Source organism: Poecilia reticulata, chromosome 23 (genome assembly GCF_904066995.2).
Source record: "Poecilia reticulata chromosome 23, P_reticulata-male-v2, whole genome shotgun sequence".
NCBI lineage: Eukaryota > Metazoa > Chordata > Actinopteri > Cyprinodontiformes > Poeciliidae > Poecilia > Poecilia reticulata.
In genome coordinates, this window is record NC_088852.1 from 4,589,470 (window position 1) to 4,615,708 (window position 26,239).

Sequence of the window (26,239 nt, forward strand, 5' to 3'; positions counted from 1 at the left end):
AACAAACTTCCCCAGCCGGGGAAGTTTGGATTGTTCAAATGACAAAAAAATGACAAAATCCAACTTCAACAAACTTCCCCAGCCGGGGAAGTTTGTTGATGAAAGCGGCATTAAAAGACTGAACCCATCAAGAGACTTCCCCAGCCGGGGAAGTTTGCTCTTTTGGGACTTGATGGGTCCAGTCTTTTTTTGGTGCTTTTCTCACACCTCCGGTTGAGTCTTGGGACGTCTTGATTTCCGTCTGATCGCCCCAACTCTCCTCAGTCGATGCACTTTTGGAGAGCGGGGGAAATCATTGTCCTCGTCTCCTGTGTCCCTATCAGAATGGTCTGTGTAGTCTGTTGCTTTTGTGTGTCCTGTTGGACCATAAGCTCCCCCAGCCGGGGAAGCTTTCTGTGCATTCTGGTGAGTTGATCTTGAAGGTTTAAACAAATATGCATCGATCTCATCATATTCTGTGTCATCCTCAAAACTAGCCATATCAAATTTAATATTAGGAAGCATCTTATTGAATAACTTCCTCACTCCCGTAGTAATTAAAAATCCGGCTCCAAAAGTTATGGGAAAAAAAAATGTTTTGAAAGCAATTTGCTCCATTGTAAATAAAGTTTGAAGACAGCGACCGCTAACGAAGAGATGCTTGGGAATAACCTTGTTTTGAGAGCCAAGCATTCATAACCTCAGAATTTCTTTGATCTTTGTCATAGATGATGTCATAGCTACAATGAGCTCACTGTAGTTCTGGGGGAACGTCTTGCTTCTGATCGTTGCTATGGAAACGATCAAATCAGTTCTGCATGACTCAAACTATTAAAACTTTGCAACTGCGTCACTTAATCATTCTAGGCGCCATGACGGACTTCAGAAGGGCATATTTTTGGAGGCTAGGGATTAAAACAGGGATCTTAATGGTTAAATATTAAGTTTAGATTGACAGTGGTATATTAAAACCATTAATTTAAGTTGGATTTTTCATCATTATATCAGGTTTAAAATTTTGAACTTGACTTAAAAATATCTTAAAAGTAAAATTAAATGTAACTTACAGACATTCGCTGCTGCTGCTGCTGCTGTAAATTGTGACAAGAAATTTTGCCTGCTTGGAGAAGAGCAAAGAAATAATTTTGGTTTAATAATTTTACACGTTAGCATAGAAATAGAATAAAGGATGATCCCAAAGAAACGATGCTGCTGCCGCTCCATATTTGATGGGTTGTAAACGACCCACTCGAACACATTTGTTCTGTACGGCGCAGAAACGTGAACAATAGAACAGAACGTAACGTCTTCCAGCTTTTTCTGCTCGACACCAACAGCAGCACAGCATCAGCAGCCCACATTACTGATAGCCAGGAAGGAGATAAATGAGTCCATTTCTATGCTTTCCTGTAAACTGGTTATGAGTCTGTTGGTTTTTCACTTTTCTTGTATTCTAACTATTTAACCAACTGGTAAACAAATGTTTATATCTGTTTTTAAAAGAATTGTAGCTTCTCTCTTATGTCTCCATCAGATGAGCAGCAGTAGCAGCTTTTAGTGACATTATTAATAATAATTAGATTGTTTTTGAATACGATTCAGAATTTAAAATGAACTGATGAAGATGGTTTATGTGTCTGGCCTGGGAGAGATGCCTGTGGTTCCCTTCTGGACCTGTTGCCCCATCAACCCAATGTGGAAGGCTATCTTCAGAATTTAGGTCTCACGGCATCTCAACGTGTCAACATTGCGGCCAGTGGGTTGAGGGAAATACAGCTCCACTTTGTAGCAATTCAAGAGCTACACAGCTTTTATTGTGTCGCAAAACTTTCATCAGCATAGAAACTCCAAAGTGTGCTTTATAGTTTTGTCATAGTACCCCCAAGAATTTAAAACTACTTTCACCCCTGCCTGGCTGTCTCCTCCCGCTCAGTAGTTCTTCAGAGAAAGGCAGACGCAGAGGCCTGTCAGAGGGCAGAAACTTCTGCAGGATGAGCACCTCTAGTTTGTAAAGCCAGAAATGAGCGTTACTGCATTATAAAAGCCTACAAACACCAAAATATTCTATACAGTCTTGCTAATACATAGTCTTCAAAACTGTTTATTCACATTTTGATGTATTAAAACCACAAGTGTCAATGTACTTTATTGGCATTTAATCCATTAGATCAACAGAACATGGCGCATAATTGAGAAGTGACAAAAAAAAATGCTTCATGTATTTCTTTACAGATGAAAATGTGAAAAATGTGCTGTGCATCATCTGTATTTTCCCCCTGAGTCAATGCTTTGCCGAACGACTTTTTTTCTTCAGTTATGGCTGCAAATCCTTTGAAGAACTTTCTCTCAACCGGTTTTACACGTCTTTAACTGGAAATGAAGCTTTCTGCTTGCCTTTTGTAATCAGTTTGTAAAATTTCTGCTCTCCCCTTTCAGGTGCATTTGGAATCTCTTGATGCATCGCAGAAATAATCTCCAAATGCAATGTTTTGACGTCAATTAATGCCGTGTTTCTGCAACAGTTTTATTTACTAATACGATTTGAAGTCTCAGGTTAAATCCTCAACTTTAATTCTTCCACTGGTAGAGGCGAGGTGTCTCCGAGTCTCAGAGCAACTAAATCCGTATTCGACATAAAACCTGAAGTGTTTACAGTTCAAATGGAGAGTTTCCATATTTAATAACCGTGCTCACTGCAGTAGCTGTCTTTCCTAGAGAAGTGTCATGCTTACATTCGCACTGAAAGCTGCCCAGAACTGCAGCCTAGCAAATAGACACAAACACAATGCAATAATTATGCATTTTGACCAAGAAAAGTTTTGAATTCACATTTAGTTATTTAAAACATTACTAGTAATTTGACTCATAAAAAGGTACGTGCATGCTTTGAAAGTATCTGAACATCTTATATTTACAAAAAAAACCTGTGAAGTTCAGTTCAAAACAGATAAAGGAATTAGGACTTTATTAGGAATTTATACACTACAGAAAAAAAATACGCATGTCCTTTATTCTTTAAACCTGTTAGCATCACCAAAACTGCTACTTCTGTGCTGCATATATGGGAGAATTTATAGATTTTTATATATTTTTACTTTCTTCGTATTCAAAAGTTAAATATGGACACTTGTATGCACCTTTCCAGCTCCGTACATCACATTTTTAAGTATGCTGTCAAGCTTTTTCCCATCAAATGTATCAATGCTTATCGTGTACGTTATTGGTAGTTACTATTGCCAACTGCAGGACAAGTCCCCAGAGTTTATCCCTGTGTGCATTAACAACTTCTTCCTTGCTGAGTGGCCTTTCAGAAGATGCAAGGACTTGATTCAGCCTGCCTTCAGAAAATCTTTAGCTTTTGTCACAAGGTCGATACACTTATCTTATTAAAACATATTCATCCTATGAACAGCCTCTCTCTGTATGACAGCTGGACATTTGCATCCTTTTCACTCCTGTGATCGATGAGCAGGGAATCTTCAGGCAGCTGCTAATTCTACCCAAGGATCAAACAGACTTCTGGAGCTCCACAGTTATCTTATATTTTCCACAATTTATTTAGCATGTTTCTACTGCTGTTGTAGAAAAAAACCAAGTACCCACTTGGAGAAATACACTCAGACTTCCACACCAGCTGCCAGATTCTGCTGTGATTTTGTAGACAAAGACATAGTTTGGTTATAACTGGAAACGTGTTTATTTCGCCTGGTGGAGAGGGAGACGTTTTCTAGCCCGGCCTGGTGTTACTGAGGAAATTGTGTGAAATTCTTTCAGGCTTACAGTTGAGAAGGAAAGAAAATCTGAGAGAATGAAATTCACCACGTTGCACCTTCTGGACAGTGCAGCTAGGAAAAGCTGCGCCTTTTGTTTTGCCTGACCCGCTTTTTTATCTTAGTAAGGCAAGTTACAGTTTTAGGTAATTTAAAGAGATTAAAAAGTTGCTGACAAGTTTACGTCACAAGCAGCCGCTACAACCTGTCGTTAATGCACAAATAAGCGGTTTCTCGGGTAATTGTCTTGCAGGGACACTGCCCCATCATTACTGGAGGATGAAGAGGACATTAGGAGTGTGATGTTTTCTGTCTCCGTCTTCACCGCAGGCTCCTGCAGGAGCCATTAGCCCGCTCAGAGTGATTTGTCGAGCTCTGAGAGCATAGTCACAGTCGGGTAAATTAGAGCTAATTCCCTTGGCATGTGGATGGGGCTGGGTTGGTAAAAAAAACCCGTTGGCCCATTTTACCTGCTTGGAATGCGATCATTTCGGTTTCCGAGGTCCTATTCGGCGTCAGAGACGCCCATGGCGTCAAGGGCAGTCAGGTCAGAGTGGCAGATGCAGATCGCAAGACCCTTTGTCAGGACACTTTATTATCATTCATGACATCTGAAAAGGTGCGACGGGAATCTGCCGAGGTAATTTAGACCTTCTGACATCTGCCGAGATGAAAAACAAGAGCTTAATCAATATGAGAGCCAGACGATCTTAAGAGGTTGTAGAGATATTGCCGCATCTTCCGGTTTAATGAGCTCGGCAACTAACATGGATGTTTTTTATTTACCTTATCGCAGCTGTGTGTCGAAGCGACGCTTTTGAGTCTCTACTGTTCTGCTCTCTGCTCTAAATGGACAAATTATACCAGGAAGCTGGAATGCTGCCCAGCGCCAACACCTCTTAGCAACAGCGTAGTGAGGGCTCGTCGAGTGCTGAAGCCTTCGTTACACCTCACCATGAGTTTGTTTAGCTTCTCAACTTTCGCCAAACAAATATGTTGAATTTTTTTCAGCGTGACAAAGGAAAATGACTTCCTGAGACGTATTTTTTGTAGAAACGCCAGCGGCAGACTTTTACATACCTCGTTATTTTCCTCTTAAGCCTGCAGTCTTATGAGAGACGCACAAATCAGTTTAAAAAAGTTTCCCAGAAACAGATTTTTCTCTAATCAGTAATCAGCAGATAACAAAAAAAATCTAATCAAAACTAAAAACTGTCATCATTTTAGGTGGAAGGGATGCACCTCTAACTTTTATTCGACAAAATTGTTTCCGATTTGCAGGGAATAATCTAGATTATGGATTAGTTTTTATGATTACAGATTCTTTAACTCCACATTTTACATGGTTAGTAAAGACAGCCAGAAAAAAAATCTCAGCAAAAAAAAAGAAGAAACTGTTTATCTGCTGATGCTTCAGTCAGTCATGAGGTCATTTTTCCAACAGAGAAAACTACAATCAATTTGCCATTTAGGAGATGTAAATCTCTTGTTGCTTATCAACACTGTTGCTAAGCAACTGACAATAGAAATAGATCCAGCCTTGTTTTGCGTCTGTAAAATGCCTTTGTCTTCAATATTTAATCGTCACATTTGCAAGACAGATTAGACGAAAAAGTTGAGCGTTCCTGCAGGCGCGGGGTTCGCTGATGACGTGCACTGAAATCTCAGAGTGACATCTTCCTTTTAATCTGCTTTTGAACACAGCAGGCAGACGCACTGCATCCCCATTTTTTATTCAGCTTTCCATTGGAGATGGGGGAAAAAATGATACATGAAAAATGTTGGAAACGCCCACCCATTCGTATTTTGACTCGACTTTTAAATAAGTTGTGTTTATGGTGAGGGTTGCCATGTTGTCTTGAAAAGTTGTTTGTATTTCCACATACTGTTCCTTCTGTATGATGTCATTAATTTCTTACGTGCACCAGTGGATTAAATCACAAACACAGCGGTAGTGGATGGACGGATTACAAAGGCTGCTAACCAGCTGGCAGCAGACACTTGGTTACATTTATTTTACATGTTGAAAATGTCTTTAGCATTTAAATGTTACGTGATAGATGAGGAAGAAAAGTTGAGATTTCAGAACACATCATCATCAACTCCTTAGGGCAAATTCAAAATTGTACCTTCTTTTTGATGTTCTTTTGAACACAGCAAGAACAACACGGCTCGCTTTTTCAGAAACCTTTCATGGGCCATGAAACAGAATATTGCAAGAAACACAAGGGGGGAAAGATAAAGCAATCGTCCTTGTACTGTTTTCCTCCCTTTTTTGTACAATTAATGTCTGAGAATCTCTCAAATTCTTGACAGAACAGCCTAAAAGAGGGTAGTAAATAAACTTTAAAAGGCTTTTTTCACAACTGGCAATCTTGGAGAACAGAGTGAAACCTTCAGACAGTCATGCGACGACTAAAACAAAATCTCTGCGTAATTTTATCGGCTAAAATATTTGTCAATTTCTCATTTTTGATTCATTAGAGTGAAACAGAAAAGACGTCTCAGTGTAGCTGTAGCTTTGTGGAGCGTGACATAGTTGTCACAAAGTGACTTTCAGCTTCAATTTGTGATTTAAAAAAAAAATCCTAATATACCTTTCAGGCATTGTTCTTGAAATTAAAGAAATCACAAAAAAACTGATGGATATTCGGTTAACATAGGAAAAAAATATTTAGATTTTGCACTCATCTTAACATTTTCCATAGCTGGCAGATAAGTGGGTAGGTAAAAGGAAACCAACGTTTTTCCCTCGCTGAGAAAATCTGCTGTTTGGAACTATGTTAGCACTCGTTTTATTGATTTTTGCTGCAAGTCTTATGTAAAAAGCATAATAATGTAAAATCATTGTGTTTTAACTCCAGGTTATCGTACCGTGCATATCTTATTCTGACCCATGGTTGGGATTGCACAGTGAGGCAGTAAAAGACTAAAAAAATAGTTGTATTTTCTTTGCAAAAACACCAAGCGAAGAGATTTGTGTGTTTCCGCCGTGGCCAAAATAAGAACAAAAGTTCTGAACCAAACAGGATCAGGCTGTTCCAAAACCATCTGGCTTTTTACTTTAAGTACTTTAAGAAAGGCTGCATGATCATTAAAAATTAATCAATTAAAATAACCAAAGGGAAAAATGCGACTCATTCCCAATTTTGATTACAGAAGGAAGAAAAAGCAGAACTGCAGCAGCAACAGCCTAGTTAAATATCTTGTAATGTTCTGTATGGGAACATCAAACAGCTGCAGATTCATCTGTTTGCCAAGATATTGTGAAATCTGCAGAGGAGCTAAGATAAACACTCGGTTCTTTATCAGAGGATTAAAAAAAGCTGACTCAAGTTTTACCAGTACACTTCAAAGAAATCTAAGAAATACTTGAATTAAATGTTAGATTTACCAACATATTCGGCAGCTTGTTCAGGATCCCAGCCATTGATTAGCAGTTTCACTTTTTGGGTAACTTCAGATAGAGGATATAATTTCCCAGAATTCCAAAGAAATCACCCAACATGTTCTCTAAACCATCACATCCAACCTAACCTACTGATGCAAGGCAGGTTGAGTTCAGGCTTTTATGTTGTTCACATAAATGTGAAACAAAAGCTCTAGTGATGTGAAGAAACACAAATACAACAAAGCTAAAATTCAACCAGAAAAATGAAAGCTTTTTCAAACTGCGTCCAGGTTTGCATGAATGCATGTTGTTTGTGTTGAGGAGAGGATAAACCATCAGACGTTACGCCACGTCTGGGCTCGCCTCGGAGCGACACAGAGGTAAACCGAAACAGTTTATTACTATTTAGTGCGGCATGGCCACCAGCCTGCAACTGGCATTTGCTTTTATACAAGAGTAAAATAGCGAAATGGTGCCACATACTGAGCAGGATTGTGTTATCTTTGTTACTGGATGGACATTTTTATAGCAAACACTGCAAACATTGTTTATTACATTTAGAGGATAAATGTAAACTGGCTTCACCTGCAGTATGCAACTGCCTGCACTTGGTTTTCCATTTTATGCAGTGCAATCTGCTCTTCACTTAAATTAAAAAATCACAATTTTGAGGGAAACATTTTGGTTACAGAGTGGCTTTTATCGCTCCCACCATGTTCAGTTTACAATCCAAAACCATTTGCTTTATAAACTTTTATTTTAATTTTGTAAAAAATCAAATAAAGATTAAGCACATTTGATATGATGCAGAGAAAAGGGATAATCTTACAATTCCTTCATTTTATGCTGCACATTTCTTTTACTCTCTTATGTGTTATAGTCCAAAAGAGAGAAAAAATAAGTCGGCAGGCCAGACCTTAGAGGAAAGTGGAAATTGGAAAATCTCTCTATATATCATCTGAGATGCATTATAAAATATAGGTGCAGTTCACTCACTTCCAGATGTGAGAGTTTACTGAGCTCACCAGGTAGGGAACCTAGAAATGCTGCGACGCCTCTGTGTGTGCGAGTCGGGCCTGATGAAGTGATGTGATTGGCTACGGTGGTGCTATCATTAACCTTTTTAGAGCTGGGTAATAACTCATTCCTCTATGGGATCGGATGTGATTTAATACTTTGCGAGGCTGATGGAATATTAAGGCCTGCTGGCTGACGGTCAACAATCTGCAGACAAGAGCTGAAACTAGATCGACTATCTACCTCTGTAATGCACTCATTGTTTTAAAATGAGTATTATTATAGCTAAAGTATGTCCTTAGACCATTGTTTTATGCAAATTTAATTCAGATATGTGCATCCATTACGATCAGGAGGGCTCGACTTTTTTTTCTTTTTAAAGTTAGAATGACTTAAAAAACATTCATATAGAAAAAAATTCATTTTAAAAACAAGTATTGAATGCACACTTTTAATTATAAGTATATAATTTCACTAATCCCTGAATAACCAGCAGCTTGAAAACGCTGGAGTGATCAATAATCTCAACACACACCGGTTAAGATTTAAAAAATTTGAAATGCACAACTATTTAAAATATCACGTCATGCAAGGAAATCAACTAAATTCTGTTGATAGCTTCAAAATACAGTGATTGAGATGTAACCTCCTCAGGGACATTTACTCAAATATAAGAGTTTATGTTCAAACAAATCATTAAATCATGCAGAAGATGAGCATATAAACGTCTGACTTAGTGTGCACACAATTTAGTTACATCTTTTTATGCATGCTTCAGATTTAAGAACCTCGGAATATGTTTGAAAAAGATTTGTTTGTAAATTAATAATCATGCTAAGCCTGGTGTGGATGAAAGGATCTGAACTCTCCCTCTTGAATTTGCACAGCTTCTCTGAGTCTGGTGATGCAAACGGGAGTTCCCGATTGCCCTATTTTAACTCGGAAAGCTTATATCCAGAAATGTCCAGCTGTCATTTATGATCAGCTGTACGAAAGCAGCAATAAAAAAAAAATGTTTGCAATATCCGTCTCTGAAGTTCTGTGCAGGGTCTTGATGCCGATTATGTAAAGTGTGTTAATGAGCAGAAAGAGGCAGACAGAAAAATACATCTCGCTGGCCTTTCACCTTTGTTTAATGAGACAGAAATGCTCTGAACACTCCCAGACAGCTTTGCCCTTGGTGCTTGGAAGCCCGCCAGCTCATTAAGAGCTTTTGAGAATAAGAGTTTTTTGGATTTTGAGAGAAAGGGTTAAAAATGTGACCCTTTTACCTCGATTGAAAGTATTATTACTACAAATCTCATCAAAATCCTTCTTTATCCAGATGATACAAGTTTAGCTCATGCTGGTCAGCTGCAGACGTATCGTTTTTGATTTTCACACAGAGTTTCGGGTTTCTCTCTCTGACATTTTCTGCTCCCAGCAGTGAGTCGTCGGAGCTGCGTGCGGTTCTGAAAAACAACAGGAATTTTTCACGGCTACCTTCTGACCCACAGACCTTGCTGTGAGCAGTTTTCCCTCAGACTACATCATGCAGAGGAAACAGTCTGTAAAACGGTCTGAAACCCTATTTCTATTGAAGTCCTTCAAAGAGGAACAGAATGTTACTTAGCCGTATGACTACAGGGGCTAAAGCAACCAAAGCCATCTGCACAGTTTTACGCCGAAAGTTGAATGTGAGGATCCATTACAGGAAGGATATAGCTTCATGTATTGTAAAATTTCCGCCATATGTTCTGTGATTCAGAACAGAAAGTGTTAAACAGATCTTTCGCAGTAATTCAAACTGGCCGTAATAAAAGGCAGGTTCAAATGGGCCATTACAAAGGGTCATAAATAATCTGGCACATGTTCACACAGGGATGTAGAGGTCAAAAGAATCAACTGGATTGAGAAAAATCAGACTAAACGACTAGACTGTTTTGTCCTGGACTGATCCTCTGCTCAGCTACTCAGTTTTAGTCATACATCTACTGAAAGTCACTTAGAGTTTGTTAAACCAAAACACAGAAAAATACAAGTGGGAAGGATAGTTAAAGGTTTTCTCTCTGCGTCGTGTATTCTGCAGGTTACAGTGGTGATTTACGCGACTTGACAATAAGAACAAGAATAAGGTTTCACGAATACAAGGAAAGCAAAGCAATATACAAAACGTGTTGACTGCTTAATTAAAAGCAAAAAAGTCTTTGGGAAATTGTGTTTGATGATATTTTTTTGTTAATTAGCAGATTATGCGATGATGGATTTCTAAGATTTAGCCTCTTTAAGTGTTTTGTAAGTCTGAGCCAAGGCCAGCATACCTTTTATCTCACTTATGTTTTGCGATTCGCATTTAATCGTTTGTGATTTCTTTCCGATCTTCATCCGTTTTTCCTTTAACCAAAGTAAATCAAGTTGTCTACATCTGCAGGCACAGAAGAGCGGAGTTGGTAGCCTCACAATTTTCAGGAAGAGTTAACTTTAAATTAAACCCTTTACTTTGTTCTGCTCCCTGTCATTTTGTGAATAAACCTGAGTCAATGCAAATGATTCACATATTTCATTCCTACTCCATCATCCTTGCAATTGCCGGCCTTGACCGATTCTATTTCCATTATAGCATCCATTGATTCGCTCCAGCACCTTTGTCATTGCTGTGCTGTTAATGTAATTGACTTTTTTTTTAAAACTCTCCCTCTTGCTATGAGTGCCGACACACATATATGCTCAATTATAACCAATTCTGCGTTCCTGCCCTGCCAGATGTTTCCCGGGCGATCGAGCTGCTGGAGAAGCTGCAGGAATCGGGAGATGTTCCCGGACATAAGCTGCAGTCTCTAAAGAAGGTTCTGCAGAGCGAGTTCTGCACAGCGATCAGAGAGGTGAGTCAGAACTTCTCCTTTTGCTGATGACCTTAGTCATACCACACATCCCTGTTAAAGCACACTACTCTTTTACCGATTGTCCTTAGTGTTGTGATGATTTTTGGTCACCTTTACACAGACTATTGTTTAAAAATGTGTTTTGTAGAGAGAAGTGGTAATATTCAGGTGCCACTACTATTATTGATTAAGTGGTTATGTATTAGACTTTGGGGAAAAAAGGCTTTAGGTCCTTTAATTACGAGGAATTGCTTAGCAAGTTTATGACTGCTGCTGCAACACCCAATGGGTTCAATGTCCCTACTGGGCAAATCAAATCTAAAGTCTTTCAGACAATCAACACTTTAAGACAGAAAACTGCTGGGAAATAAAATTAACACTTCAAAACTAAAAACTGCTGGGAAATAAAATCAACACTTCGAAACTAAAAACTGCTGGGAAATAAAATTAACACTTCAAAACTAAAAACTGCTGGGAAATAAAATCAACACATAAAAAAGGCTGGTAAATCAAATATAATGCATTTTGATTTTGAAAAACATTAGAATATGAGCACTTTTCTTAAACTTTTGTCGTTAAGATCAAGTAAGACTTTCTTAAATCAATGGAAACTGAACAGTGTGTATGGCAGGTTAGCTTAGCTGGTTAGAGCGTGGTGCTAATAACACCAAGGTCATGGGTTCAATCCCCACACTAGCCAATTCAACTCTAATGTCTTAATAAAATCAACACAAACAAAAGGCTGGAAAATCAAATATTTTTGATTTTGAAAAACATATGGGCACTTTTCATTGTTAAGATCGAGTACGACTTTCTTAAATCCATGGAAACTGAACAGTGTGTATGCCAAAACTACAAACAATTGGAAAATACAAAAAGACAAAATAACTTAGCAAATACTGTAAATAATTTTGCTTTTGTTTGCAATTAAATTGGTTCTTTACCAGTTTTCATAATTACATTAAGTCCAATTTTCACATTTTTGAATTTAAGAAACTTAAATGAAACAGCAAAGCTTGATTTATTGTTCCATTTAGTAAAAAACCCCCAGATAAATTCAGAGATTATGTTCACCTGCATGTTTATGAAATTCAGAGCACAGCTCTATGTTGGACGTTTCACTCTCCTTACGGTGAAGTTTGTTGCTGCTCTTGCTTCTAATTGTCACATTTTTGAGCATCTTGTCTATTTATTTTCACACAGATATGTGGCTTTAAGTAAATTTCAACTCCGCACCTCTTTTTATAGATTTGACGCTGTAGCATGTGCAATTTAATCTCCAGACAAGCGATATATGTCTAGTCTTGATTATAAATCAGAATTGTATCACACAAATACAACATGGAGTTTATATACTTTATAAATGCTGTAGTGATGACCCAATATTAAAAAGTACTACTTCTTGTGCTACAGTAGACAGTCTGTATTGATAAAGATTTGCTCACCTCAGTGTGCTCCAGCGGCAGGACAGCCTGACCTATTTTGTAATTGACCACTTTGGGACATGGACACACAGACAACAGATGTCTATCATGTTGAAAGAAATTGATATTTCAAGACCTCATTTTAGTTATAAAGTTTTTTTAAACCTTGAAAAGGGGAATTTAAGCTACATGGCGAGATAAGAAGTAGTTTAAGTTCTATCTCAGACGTTGAAGCTTTGTTTTACTCTAGTTGTGTTTCAGTTGCAAGTTAAAAAGTGGCATTTACTAGTTTTTGTGCTCATGTTGATGACCAGGGTACCTACAATTAGCAATGTCTACTATAGTTATTCAAACACTAAAGGAACCAAATTTAACATGTGCTTCTGGTTTAATTATATCCAAACTGTCAGCAAGGCAACCAAACAGCTCATTCCTGGACGTTTCATTTCATTTTGTGGGCACAGCAGCAACGTCTAATCGAAACTCGGCTTCACAAGGCGTCATTTTATTTCTATGACTCTGATGTCAAAATTTCTAATTTCAGAGTGTAAATAGAGAAACCATAAGTTACATTTAATGCGTTTACGCAGCAACATCTGTTGCCGATGTTGACAGAATGCATTTTAGCAGCTGTTGATGGAATTAGATGATCTGCAGTGTGGTGAAGGGGGGTTTAATTCCCAACCTACTTAAATACGCTACTAAAAAAAAAGTATGCATTATACTTTTAAGTCACTGCTGTGCAACATCAATCATGAACTGAAGCATTTTTAAAATGTCAGATATTAATGGCAGAACCGTGGGGTTTATTTGATTATTTTATTTTTAACCGGTGGTAGGAAACTGTGCGATTTAAAAAAATAATTATTATTATAATAAAGGCTTGATAAGCTTCCCTTTAATTTTAATGAAGTTGCTATTAATTTCCTTCTTCTGGCGCAAAACACAGAGTGAATTCTAAATCTCGCCTTTCCGTTTCCATTCGAGGTCCAAAACATCCCCCAGCTGATTCATGGCTGTAACCTCATTCATCAGCAGGACAGGCGTAAAAAGCAAACAGAAGCCTTTCTGCTGCCACGCAGGCCCATAACCACAGATCTTGTATATTTACTGTCCTGTCTGTTGTAATATACCATAGCATCTCACGGTGACACGAGTTTGGGAAGCAAACGGCAGCGTTACAGAGCAGGAAAACAGGCAACAGACACTGAAATGGACTCTATCTGCAAGTTAATTACAAACAAAGTCAAAATGTAATTTGGAGCCGGATTGGTGGAGTCGATCAGTATGTTGGAGGGAGTTTCACATTATCTACCAAGTCGACCTTCCTCCAACCTTAGCCGGGTGCTTTACGCTCTCCGAACATGCAGCCACTATTAATTAAATTTGAGTTGTAAGAAGAACCTAATAGACTTTAACAACGTGAACTCTTTTGAATTCACGGAATCCTGCGTGTGCCGTTAAGTATTTATAATTGCACTTATGCTTAAAGGGGCTGTTTTTAAACTCTAACGTGAGATGTTTTACAGACTGCTGGTCGCACCAGCTTATGTGGGGCATAAATTAGGGAGAAACCCGTTTCAGAATGACTGAAAGCGGGTCCGGTTTCCATGCAAACTTATGATATTTTTAGGACTCGGCACAAAACGTGTTGGCAGCACGCATTGAAAGAATCCAGGATGCTGCAAAACTTGTGAATGAACATGTTTCCAACACTAATGGATTCAAACAGAGCCATATATATTCTATCAAAACATGAGATCAAGCTTCCACCGCCGTCAAAGTGACATAAAGGAGCAGAGAGCTGGGCCTTTCCTCTCGCAGAGCCCGGCTCGGCTCCGTGTCAGCTCAACCCCTGCGCGTCTTGGCACCAGAGGCTCGGCCGACTGGTCTTGGTGCCAGGCACGGGGGCGCAACGACACGGAGGCTCAAAAACCCCCGACGACAGCAGCAGCAGGCTGACCAGCAGCAGTCGCTCTTCACCAAGAGACAATGAGCTTCACCTCCAAAGACCCGACTAAACGCGGTCGCCAGGGAAACCAGCAGGGGTTCTCAGAGAGCAGAGAGCTGCAGCGACGAAGGTTATGAAGAAAAACTAATTGGGTTGTATCTTGGTTACAGAAGGAAACAGACGTCTGCATTTTATAACTCATTGCAATTGCTTAACAAATTTGATAAAATCTTTAAAAAACGATCAGCTCCAACAGGGCAGATCTATCATCCTCCATGTTTTTATTGCATTTATTTGCTGAATGAGAAGAAAGCTAATCAGAATTCACAATTTCCAGGGAGATGTTGCGTTTTCTTGGTTTTAAAAGCCGACAAGATGGAGTCACTAATCACGTCTTTAGATCAACTCCAAAATCCTGTCGCCGTTTTTTTTACTGGTGAGGCAGAAAAATGTGCAAAACACGATTCCGCCCTGTTAAAGACGACAAGCTGGTCGTCAATATGAAGAATGACGAGCAGGAAAAGAGCAGCCTCAGCAAATGACAAAGAGATGGAGTTTGATGAGGTGGTTGTCTTTCCCTGCCACGCTCTGCAATGACAGGAAGGGCGGGGGGGAAGACTTTCATGTGCTTTAGTCGTGCTGCATCACTAGGAGCGAGTCCTCAGGGTCAATCAGCCTTGCAAATGGGGTGGGAAGGACGCAAGACGAGATGACTGGAGGAGCTAACCTGCTAGAACTGATAGATTAGAGGAAATCTGGGCGATGATAAGCGAGTCCCACCCCAAAAACGTTGGAACTGGCAGTCATTTGGTGAACAAAATCTCTTTTCATCTTTAAAGTCTCAGATTGGTTTTTAATCTCAGACTTTTCTAATTAGCATACTTGACAGACCACCACAGTTTAACAGTGTGTGTTTCTTACTGAGCTAATGTTTAAACAGAAGAAGCCATTTTCTAACAAATTCAAAGCAAGCGAACATTACTCTGCTGAACCCTTTTAAAATCTTTTCTCTTTGCCTTGTAGCTTTGAATTTGTATTGTGACAAGGAGGCATACGATTCAATTTAAAGATCCGTCATTAATCATTGAAATTTTTTGTGAAAGGCACCATGTCTCTCAGTTTATACAAGATAGAGTCTGAACTTGGCCGTCTGCTTCTGAAAAGCTTCACCGTGTCACGGTGTGGTTTGAGAATAACTGGGAAAAAACAGAGTTTTTCAACAATGAGTTCAAGTATGAAGTATAGACAGCGTAACGGACGAATCCAACAAGGATTAATAAAAAACCTGGAGCTTAAATACTGAGGCAGGGGTGAAAACTAACAAATTAGTTAATCAGAGGAGATGTGGAACAGCTGTGGAAGAATGAAAGCAGGCAAATGAGGGAAAGGCTTATTAACGGTGTTACTAAAACTAAAGGAACTACAAACCAAGGGGAAAAAACTAACACAGATCTAAGAAATAAATCCAAACGCACAAAGAAAGGAGTGAAAAATAAACTAAGAAACTTAACACGAAGGAATAAACTAGCATGACAACAATGAACAAAGAGAAATGGACTGAACATGCCAAAACCTATAAACCTGAAATGAACAGGGAAAATAATCGACACACACAATAATAAAGACCAAAATCTAAGCACCCAAAGATCGTAACGCACTAAAACACACTGTGCAGATTTGCATAAATTCAAGTCAGAGGGAATTTCACAGCATTCTCAAAGTACAGAGCTATTTGCAGAGGGGGGAAAAAAACCTTCTGCCAGAAGGTGGTGAACATTTGAGCTATTCAGAAGAAAAAGAAAACAACTGCACCTGCAGGATTTACAACAAAAAAAAAAGGAAAAAAATCACCTGGGACGAAGATCCTTCTGTATTGAATTCTGCTGATAAGGCCTGGAGTACATGCATGTATCATGTACATTCTCATGTCTTCTCTCAACCCTGTTCTTCATTTTGTGCTCCACAGATTTACCGTTTATTTTACCGACTGCAAGCAGCAAAACAAACAGTGATACGTCTCATCTAAACCACCGACTGCCAAAAACAGCAATGAACCGACTTAATAAAGCAGAGATGTTTTCATCAAAAGAAGTAACACTGATCCACAACACAGTGCAGCGTGCCTCAGCGTAAAGGGTTAGATGCAGTCCAAATGTTCAGACCGCTTATCCTCCTCCACACACCAAATACACTCATGTTGCACGGAGAGAAGAAAACTTGGCAGCGTGTCAAAGCGCAAAACTGTAATCTCTTGCTAGTGATTTCAACTCATTCCCAGATCAAAAGGGTTTAAATTGTGGAAAAAAGACTTGCAAATTCATATAACCTAAATATTGCAACACCTACCAAAGAAACGGCATGTGGCTGGTATAAAATTAGAGGTTGGTGATGCACCCAGTGAGACCAGAAAGTCTCCCGTTCTCGGTGTTATTGCCGTTCTGTTTGCTGCTGTGCCACCTTTTCTCAAACAGCAGATACCAAGTATTGCTTAAGCTTTATCTGTGGCGTTCCTGTCATGCTTGAACGGGGCTGCTAATAAACATTTTGCACAATCGAGAGAGGTTTAAAGGCGCTAAAGGCATTACGGTAACAGCTAGATGAAGCTGCCATTGTTTTGCATTTAGTGTCTGGGAAAGTGGAGCTGCTGAGAAGCAGATAAATAGCTCTAAATGGCGTCAACGATTGGGTTTCAATAATAGGCTCCATATGAAGTAGAAAGAAAGACAAACCTTTCATTTGATTTAAAAAGCTGCACTCAGCCTCAAAAAGTGCAGAGGTGGAAAAGACCTCAGGAAAAAAAAAAGGTATTTTGAAACCGTGTGTGCATATGTGAGCTGCCGGGTTCGTTCTCTCGCAGAGAGACGTAAACTCAACAGAATGTGTTGCGGTCTGAGATGAAGAGCTGTGCACTCAAAAAGCAGCTCATTTGGTCTTTGAGATCCATAAGCAAACAAGCAGACAGAAGCTGGGGGATATGTTTTTCTCCCACTCCGAGATCCCAACACAAAAATATCTCAGCGTTTCTATCCTTTAAGTATACGTGTCTTTGATGATTCAGGAAACTGAGAGCTTTGTGATGTTGTACGTCAAAGCTGCCCGATCTGCTCGTTTCCGCTAAGCTGCTCTGCTCCGATGTGAAACACACAACGTCTCCGAGCAGGAGGAAAGTGATCGAAATCTGAATCCGGGCCACAAATCTAATATTCTGAGAAATGATCCATTTCATTATTTCCAACACATTTTGCCTGGCTCACTTGCTTAATTGACTGCAACTGATACGAGTGTAATTTTAAAGCCACTAGGATGTGCCGAGGCGCAGAATCGTTCGGAATATTCTAATCTTTTCCAAAATGTACATTTTTAATCAAGTTGGTTGCACCGGCTCAGCAAATCCCGTACGAACTGCAAGGTTTTATCATCAGCTCATCCATCATTTTTAAACTTCTGCATCTATCCAACTTAGACTGCTCATTCGATAACAGCAGTGATGGATACGTCGATTTTCATTGCTACATATATCTACTGAAGTCTGATAAAGTGGCAGCTGAGTGTGTTTAAAGCCCAAATGTTGCTGTGTAGAACTTTGGTTAGGCGAGTAGAAGATTTTTTTTTTTTGGGGGGGGGGGAGGTGATAATCAATCAGATGTTTTGTGCTCATCTCCTGGTTTTTATTACTTCACATGTGAAAATGTCATTGACATTTTTTTTAACATGTTGTGCTCGTATTTACACCAATTTAGTTTTACTACATATGTGAATAACTTCTAATAACATAAATCTTTACTCATGAAAGAAAATTCTGATATAAACCAAGTAGTGGGCCAAGAATTGAGCCTTGTGGTACACCTTTATTAATTTCATCAAAGGATAATTTTGAACCAATAAAGGTATGCAATGTACCCCTCCTGTAAGATATGATTTGTGTCATTATAATTTTGCCTAAGAAAAATAAATATTCCAGTTTAAACTTCCTCTTCAGAGCCAGAACTATTGTTTTATTTTGTGCTAATCAAGTGCTGATTTAATCTTCTCCATAAATAAATAATGTTCGATAGATGGAAAAGAAATAAAAATCAGCAAAGGTAAATAATTATTTAATTGTAGGAATTTTATTAAACTTCTAAAACTTTGATCTAAGGTCAAAGTGTGTACATTTGTTAAATTATCCCACTCAATTACACATCTTATAAAATGTCTCTGCGTGATTCAACTTGTCTGCAACCTTTCTGCTTGCACACCAGAATAAAGATAAAAATTAAAGAATATTTCTATTCTATTATAATAAAATACTGTAATATTACTGCTATGTATTTAAAACCCAGCTTAATCTGTCACAATTTTTCTAGTTATTTAATTTGTAAAGTAGTCTTGGAAGCCAGGATTTAACTGGAGAGGTCAGCCGTCTGCCTTGGTTCCCTCTGCTTCATCAAACTGGCAGAAATCCTTTTATTTCTTCATTCAACTGGAAACTCAGCAACCCAAGTCAGTGGCCGAGGTCAAAAAACCACTTTCAGTCATGAAACACCAACTAAGAATAATCAAAGTGGATTTAAAACAGCAGGCTTCCTGCCATGTTTACTAAAATTAAGATGGAAGCAAAAATCACACAACGACAGTTTATAATGCATGGTGTGATGTTATTAAACAAACTGCTTTTTTTCATATTTAAGGCAAGACAATCATCCTGTTATTTAGATAATTAAATGTTTTAAATGTATCATATTTTTCTATTTTTCCCCCCCATCAGTCAGATGGCTGCGGTGAAATCTGAGCCTGTGAGGCCAGCTGGTCGTAGAAAGTAGTGATTTTATGCTTTTTTAAAGTCGTGTGTAATTACACCGCACGTCTGTCTTCGTTTCCTCCAGGTCTACCAGTACATGCACGAAACGATCACAGTGAACGGCTGCCCAGAGTACCAGGCGAGAGCCACGGCGAAGGTAAGGACCGCTCTGGAGGGTTACCACGACGACAGCCGTTGTTTGAAACCAAAACGGCACGCTTTGGACTTGAAAGTCTCACATAATGACCGGAGAATTATCTGTAAATCACATTAGCCGGCGATATCTTCACCAGTAATTTCTAGCCGCTTGGAACGAAATTAACAAACTAGCCTCCTTCATAATGACCCTCATTAGGAGAATGTGTGTAATTGGGCCAAAGCATAAGTGGTTGCACCAAGGGCTACGCGCTGACATCAAATGATAAAGTGTACTATCTTAGGTATTTCAGTACCTGAGGAATATTTGATCCCAAAAACAAAAAAAAAATCTGCAGATGCAAATTAATAACACAGGAGTCACCCTGCCGGATTAAACCTCGTTTATGGGGTTCTAATGTAACAGTATTTATTCTACAGCTAATCACTTAAATTAAGCCAAAAATCATGAACAGTCGACTGAACTGATGAAGATGAATGAAGGAAAGGATTTAAAATGGGGATTCAGTCCCATGAATTCATGATGCCTAAACATTTCAGAGAACAAGACACAAGACTCATTCTGCATCACCATGTTTCTGTAGGAGTTAACAAATGTTAACGTGTTAAAGAATGGCCTAGTTGAAGTTCAGCACTAAAGCCATTACAGAACCTCTGGATAGCGGTGTTCTCAGTTTATACGGCGTCTAAACTAACTGAGTTTTGACTATTTTGCAAAGAAGAAATGGCAACAAATTTTGTCTAGATGTGCAAAGCTGGTAGAGAGAAATCCCCAAAGACCTGCTGCTGATTATTCACTTATCCACTGTGTAGAATGTCAATGAATTACACTGGATTTTATGGTTGCAATAGTGATTAAATGAAGAAGAGTTTAAAGAGCAATCAAACGTTTGCCAGGCATTCCTCCATAAAGTCCAGAGGAACACTTGAAGCTGTTCAATCGGTTTTCTCATCAAATAATGGACTGGATTCCAGCTCTACTGAACCAAACTGAAAAGCTCAAGCATTATCAGTGAATGACGAAGAGACCATATGCTTAAAGAAACTATTGATCACCACAAGCTACCAATGAATAACAGGTTTACTACAGCCTCTTAAAATATGGCTGGGGGTTCATGGGGTTGAAGATAAAGACAGGTGAAGGCAGAACGTTGAAGGAAGGGACGCTCGGGAATAACGGCTGCTGGCTGAATATGAAGCAGACAGAGAGGCAGGTCTGATTCCACTCAAAGCACTGGGAATAACTGAGCTGAAGGATGAGAAGGCAGTGGAGCAACAGTACTTATCGGATAGGATTAATTAAAATGTCTCAAAAAACAGACAAATGATTAAAAAAGCTCACCATTAAAGCAAAAAACAGACTTAAAAGTCTGAAAGGAAAGCTGAAGTGGGGAAAAAACGAACCGGCTGCACTGAAATGCTGCTGATTTGATGATTAAACGGCGGAGAGGTGTGTGGGTTGAGAACGGAGAGCGTCCGCCACACAAACACACGCCAACACAAATAATGGGCTCCTCCACCCACAATAAAACCAGATTAGCTCAAATCACAGGGCAGCGAAAATGACCGAGAAGCTGAAACCACCTTTGAAAATCAGTGGCCATTTGGATTTTAGACAGAATCTCAAAGATGAAAGTAACATTTCCTTTGTATTTTCAAATCTGTTTGCACTTACATAATATCCATCTCACTCTCTGGCTCCAGATGTCTTTGTTTTACCATCATTGGTAGCTTTATATACCCAGTGCATAAACAGGGACCAAAACCTAGAGACTTTAAAGAAAAGAGATGAAGGTGTCTGAGGTTTTATGTGAAGCACAGGGAGAGGATAGTGAAAGTAGGCAAAAACATGAAATAAGAGCCAGGCTCAGTGTCCCTCATTAGTCCAGGGTCCAGCTGAGTCTACTCCTCTTCAACACATCGTGATGAGTGGGAGGAAGGAGTGGAAAGAGCAAAACAAAGAAAGTGTGTCCGAGTATGAATGCAGTTAAAATTAGTCTGAAAGCTTTAAATAACAAGAGCAGCTCAGTTAGTTTCTTATTTGTCCATTAAAAATCACATTCACACTTGAGTTCAAGTAATGTTATGAGTGAGGTGGCAAGGAAGGGGTTAATCCACTATAATGTGTTACTGAGCAACTCAAATACATCAACGCAAGACTCCTCGAGGCGTCGTTACTCCATTTGACTGTTGTGCTGAAATAAGCCGTTTTATTTAACGTCTCAATTAAAACCAGGCTTCAGCACCAACCCTGGTCCATCGCTGTGGAAAACCCCAGCTGGAGCAAAGAAGCACCATCATCCCTCTCTCTTCCTCGTCTCCGTCTGTCACATCTAGTTTTGTTGCTCTCAGAAGGATAAATTGAATGTCTTTTCTTTGGAACAGTCATAAAAAAAGAAAGAAAGTAGAGTTTTTCCAGAAAGCTGCAGAGCCGATTACCTTTTGCTTTTCGTGAAACCGTGTTGAATGAGATGAAAATGGCGAGCATCCAGAAACAGCCAGCTGGAAAGCAAAACGAAATGCATAGCAAACTCAAGTTGTTGCTAGAAATTAAATTGCAAACAAAAAAAATCCTTTATTGACCTCGTTTGATTTTTTTTTCTGCCTCCTAAGTGTTTCATGAAGCAAAGACAGCAAATCTCTTGGCAGTTCAGACCTGTGTTTAACCTGAACATCCGTCTTTTAGGGCCTCATTAATCCAATCAATTACTCATTGGTATTTTTTCCAGGAAAAAAAAAGAGAGAGAGAGATGGAGGCTAAAAATAAAGTGATACACTAAGCTATGCTTGCATGTACAGTGCAGGGTGTCTTTCCTCCGGCAAGCCTTTCATTTAAATCCCTCCTGTGTTCGGGAGGCGCCGGCCATCTGCCAGATTATGTTTTTGTTTGCAGAAACCCAGATAAAGTTGTGAAGGTCGATGCGCTGCGAGTTCTGGGAGGCGACGGTGTGCATGCTGAGAAGCAGCCTTCACGGTGGGACGCGGAGGGCGAAAGAGGAGACGCAGACAAAGACATGGCGGAGAACAGAGAGGGAATAGGAGGAAGGGGCATTTGCTACGTTTTTTGATCGCTTCAATAAAATAAGCTGCAGGGGGGGAAGAGAGATAATTTAGGGAAACTGTTTAACCAGAAATTAATTTGGATCTGGAAACTCTGGGGATTGAAGTCCGAGCAAAGACTGGCAAGCTGTGGTGCCTCAAAGTGGATGGGACATCTGCAAAAATTTGACACACCCCTCCTTTATGTTTTTAACGTTGTAATGATGTCTCGGCTATGATAAACGGTGCTGACTTAACACAGAAGCTCCCATGGAAAACAGTGGGAAAGGAGTGTCTGTTTCAGTGTATTTCTGCCATTAACTTCCCTAAGCTCGGCTAAAAAGATCCATGGCGCTTTGTTCTGAAACCGAAAGGCTTGCGGTTCAAAGGAACCCCACAGCTGGTGGAGATAACGAGGGGGAAAGCTGTCTGGCAGCTTCTTCGTCCTGAACTTAGATGTGCTAATCCATGTGCACAGGAAGCCTGAAACTTCTCACGTCGAATATAAAAACCCCCAGCCCTGACTAAACCCTGTCGCTTTGTCATAAAAACATCTTTGAATGGTTGCGTCACGTTTCCCTTCATTTTTACTTTTTTCGTAAAGCTTTCACGAATAGCGGTGACTGTAGATGACAGTTATTAACAGCTGGACAGCGTTTCCCTCCTCAGACTGCCACCTATTGGCTGGTGTAATCACAAAACAAGCTCCTTCGAAAGGTAAAAAAAAAATTCTACAAACGTCAAGATAAAAAAAATTAAAAAGAAAAAAAAACTTGTTTTAGTCTTTAAATACTGGTTTTATGTAGGGGGGGATTCCAGTTAGTCGTTTGTCATCATGCGTCAGCGGCCATATTTAACTGGAACCAGGGCCGTGCAGAGACCACTAAAGGGGCAGGTGCTCAACAACAAAAAAGGGCCCATCTAACTGCATTCCTGGACAGAATATTAACAAAGCCACTCAGCTTTCAGAGTTTAATAAACAATGATAAATTACAAAATTGTGAGATATTCAATCAAAGCTAAGGGAAATCTCTACATAGAGCATAACACTATGCCTATGTAAGATATGTTAATAGTCATTTCTTTCTGCAGGTCTATTTTGTTATAGGAAAGTATTGCAATATTCAAACCTGCATTTTAACAAGATATGTAAATCAGAGCTGGACCACCAGACATATTTTGTCTTTACAGAATTACACTATTAAAAATATAAACAAGGGCACAATGCAACCTTTTAGTGACTGTAATCTATAAAACAAAGAGCTGCCTGTTTGCTACAGTGGAGATGAAGATGGTCCATTCAGGAAAGCAGAGATGCATCAAACTTTAACGTGGAACTGCAGAAAAACAAACAAACACAAAAGCAAAAATTGAATTGTTGATGCATGTCGCCATGAGAAAAACCTACTGAGTTTTGCTTAAAAAAAAAAAAACTTTTTTAAACATTTAAATCACACATTTGTCTCATGAAGTAATTTTTTTTTTTTGCAAAACAAACTTATTTGCACATGTCATAAATCTTTTATTGCTATTCTAAGTTTTTGTTTGTGACTCAAAGTTTTGCTTGTGATTCTCACATGACGTCGTGGGCAGGGCCTAAAATCACAACAAAAGATTTCTGATGTGTGCAAATAAATGTTTGTTTGGCAAATAACTTTTTAAGTTCACAAGACAAAAATTTGTTATATAAAAAAAAGTTTTTTAAACAAAACGACTTGTTTTTTTGTGTGTTTTTTTTAAAATCATTACAATTCCAAAAGTTTTTATTACAATTTTATTTTACTTAACTGAGGTTAGATTTTCCCCCCCCCCATCGAATAATTGGGGGAAAAATTTTAACTTCATACTCTGCGAACCAGACCCTAAACTGGAGTTTTTTCCCCTTCATTAATTACACACTTTATATCTATCATGGTAATTCAGGGTGAGTTATTTTTAATTAAGTGTTATTCTCCTTCAAGATACATTTACCCAACGCCAGAATAAATGCAATGTACATTATGTAGCAAAGGAAATTAGAAGATCGGACATATATCCATAATGGAGATGATCGGTTTTGGACAGGCGATGTGCCCTTATTGCATAAGCGATACTAAAGAATGACTGATATCATTAAAGATACAGGGGAGAAGCTTTTTAGTTATCTAGCTTAGCTAGCAAAGTCGCTAGCTAGCAGCTAGCTAATAGCACAACAACAACAGCCTAATGTCTGTATGATAAAATACTGAATCGATAGATAAGAACAGTTTCTCCTCACCTGGCTGTCTCCTCCCGCTCAGTAGTTCTTCAGAGAAACGCAGACGCAGAGGCCTGTCAGTGTCTGTTGTATTTCATTACCTCTCTAGTTAAACCGCAACTCTGAGCTGAAGCAGAAACGATACTTCAACGTTTTCCGTCAAGTAGCAAGTTACTCCACTTTATTCACCAAAAACGTTTTTTTTAATTCACCAAAAACTGTTTTGTAATCTGGAAGGTGACCGGCTTATTATGTTATACAAAAAAGAAACAAAAAAGCAAAGAGTTTTAGCACATGTTTTTATGTGGCAGAAGAGGGCTTAGGAAATAATAATAATAATAATAATAATAATAATAAAGACCAAAAGGGCACTTAGGGGCAAGGAGCAAAAAGGGCAGGTGCTCAAGCACCCCCAGCCCCCCCCTCTGCACGTGCCTGACTGGAACATTACTGTAACGTTCTAGTTCTTGGAAGCATTTCGGTTAGAAAAAAAATTTAAAAAACGTATATACTTGACTTATATTCCTATTAATTGATCATCATTGCTTAAATCTAATAAAAACTCAAAATGATCTCTCCAGTAGCCACGTTTAACATGAGTTTATGTTTTATGGCTTCATGCATGTTTTACAAGAACTTCTTAACATAATATTTTATGCACATAAAGGATATTTGTATGCAGCCCTACGTTGCAACCAACCTCTGTTTAGCGGCTACCATTTGACTTTTTTTCCCCCCTCTTTCCTTAAGGCCACAGTTGCAGCCTTTGCAGCCAGCGAAGGTCACTCTCACCCTCGGGTGGTGGAGCTTCCCAAAACAGAGGAAGGGTTGGGCTTTAATGTGATGGGTGGCAAGGAGCAGAACTCACCTATCTACATCTCCCGCATCATTCCTGGAGGCGTGGCAGAGAGACACGGCGGTCTAAAACGAGGGGACCAGCTGCTGTCCGTCAACGGCGTGGTAGGTCTGGTCATCTTTTCAGTTTTTCGCTGCATATAAGGACAAATAAATTTTAGATAAGCATAAATCTGTGCCGATTTATGGTTGGGGGTTTTTTTTCCCTGTCAGAACAAATTCTGTCCTTTTACTGGTGCATTTTCATCAGCATTTGATCTCAAGTCTGAGCAATTAGGAGAGCAGCTGTATGAAGGTCAAAACGCTGTGCATGTCCTGAGTGGGCAGTAGAAGCTTCCTTACTCACTAGAGCATTTATTAAAACAGACCGAGTCCGCCTGCTCATTTCCTCATAATCTGAAGCCGTTAACGTGAAAGGAGGTGTTTTTAAAACCATATTGAAACAGACACCTGTTCCGATCCCCCGTTTCTCCCTGCAGAGCGTAGAAGGAGAGCATCACGAGAAAGCGGTGGAGCTGCTGAAAGCGGCCAAAGACAGCGTGAAGCTGGTGGTGCGCTACACGCCCAAAGTGCTGGAGGAGATGGAGGCGCGCTTCGAGAAGCTCCGCACGGCCCGGCGGCGTCAGCAGCAGCAGCTCCTGATGCAGCAGCAGCAGCAGCAGAATCTGGCTGCTCAGCAGAATCACATGTCGTAGGTGAGGCGCTTCATTACTTTAAGGGTGAGGGGGGGGGTATCCGGCAGCATGCGTGGGTTTATGCCAAAGGTCTTAGAGTACCAAC

General features: G+C 39.4%; 2 protein-coding genes and 1 non-coding gene across 4 annotated transcripts in view; 2 read left to right on the top strand and 1 right to left on the bottom strand.

Annotated features, from left to right (window-relative positions):
* Window positions 1–661, bottom strand: part of acss3 (acyl-CoA synthetase short chain family member 3) — a 50,142-nt gene extending 49,481 nt beyond the window's left edge. The window contains exon 1 of the mRNA XM_081604185.1: window positions 208–661. The gene's annotated coding sequence lies outside the window, so the exon portion shown is untranslated. The remainder of the gene's footprint in view (window positions 1–207) is intronic.
* The window catches only part of lin7a (lin-7 homolog A (C. elegans)), a 35,981-nt gene that overhangs the window by 6,606 nt on the left and 3,136 nt on the right, over window positions 1–26,239 (top strand). Inside the window, exons 2-5 of one of the 2 annotated variants that reach the window (XM_008400411.3) lie at window positions 10,900–11,018; window positions 19,259–19,330; window positions 25,355–25,564; window positions 25,939–26,150. In XM_008400411.3, coding sequence (XP_008398633.2) covers window positions 10,900–11,018; window positions 19,259–19,330; window positions 25,355–25,564; window positions 25,939–26,150 — 613 coding nt within the window. Of the gene's footprint in view, window positions 1–10,899; window positions 11,019–19,258; window positions 19,331–25,354; window positions 25,565–25,938; window positions 26,155–26,239 lie in introns of both variants that reach the window. The other variant, XM_008400412.3, reaches the window with a different exon arrangement.
* trnai-aau (transfer RNA isoleucine (anticodon AAU)) lies at window positions 11,645–11,718 on the top strand. The gene has a single exon. It is a non-coding gene; the product is annotated as a tRNA-Ile (tRNA).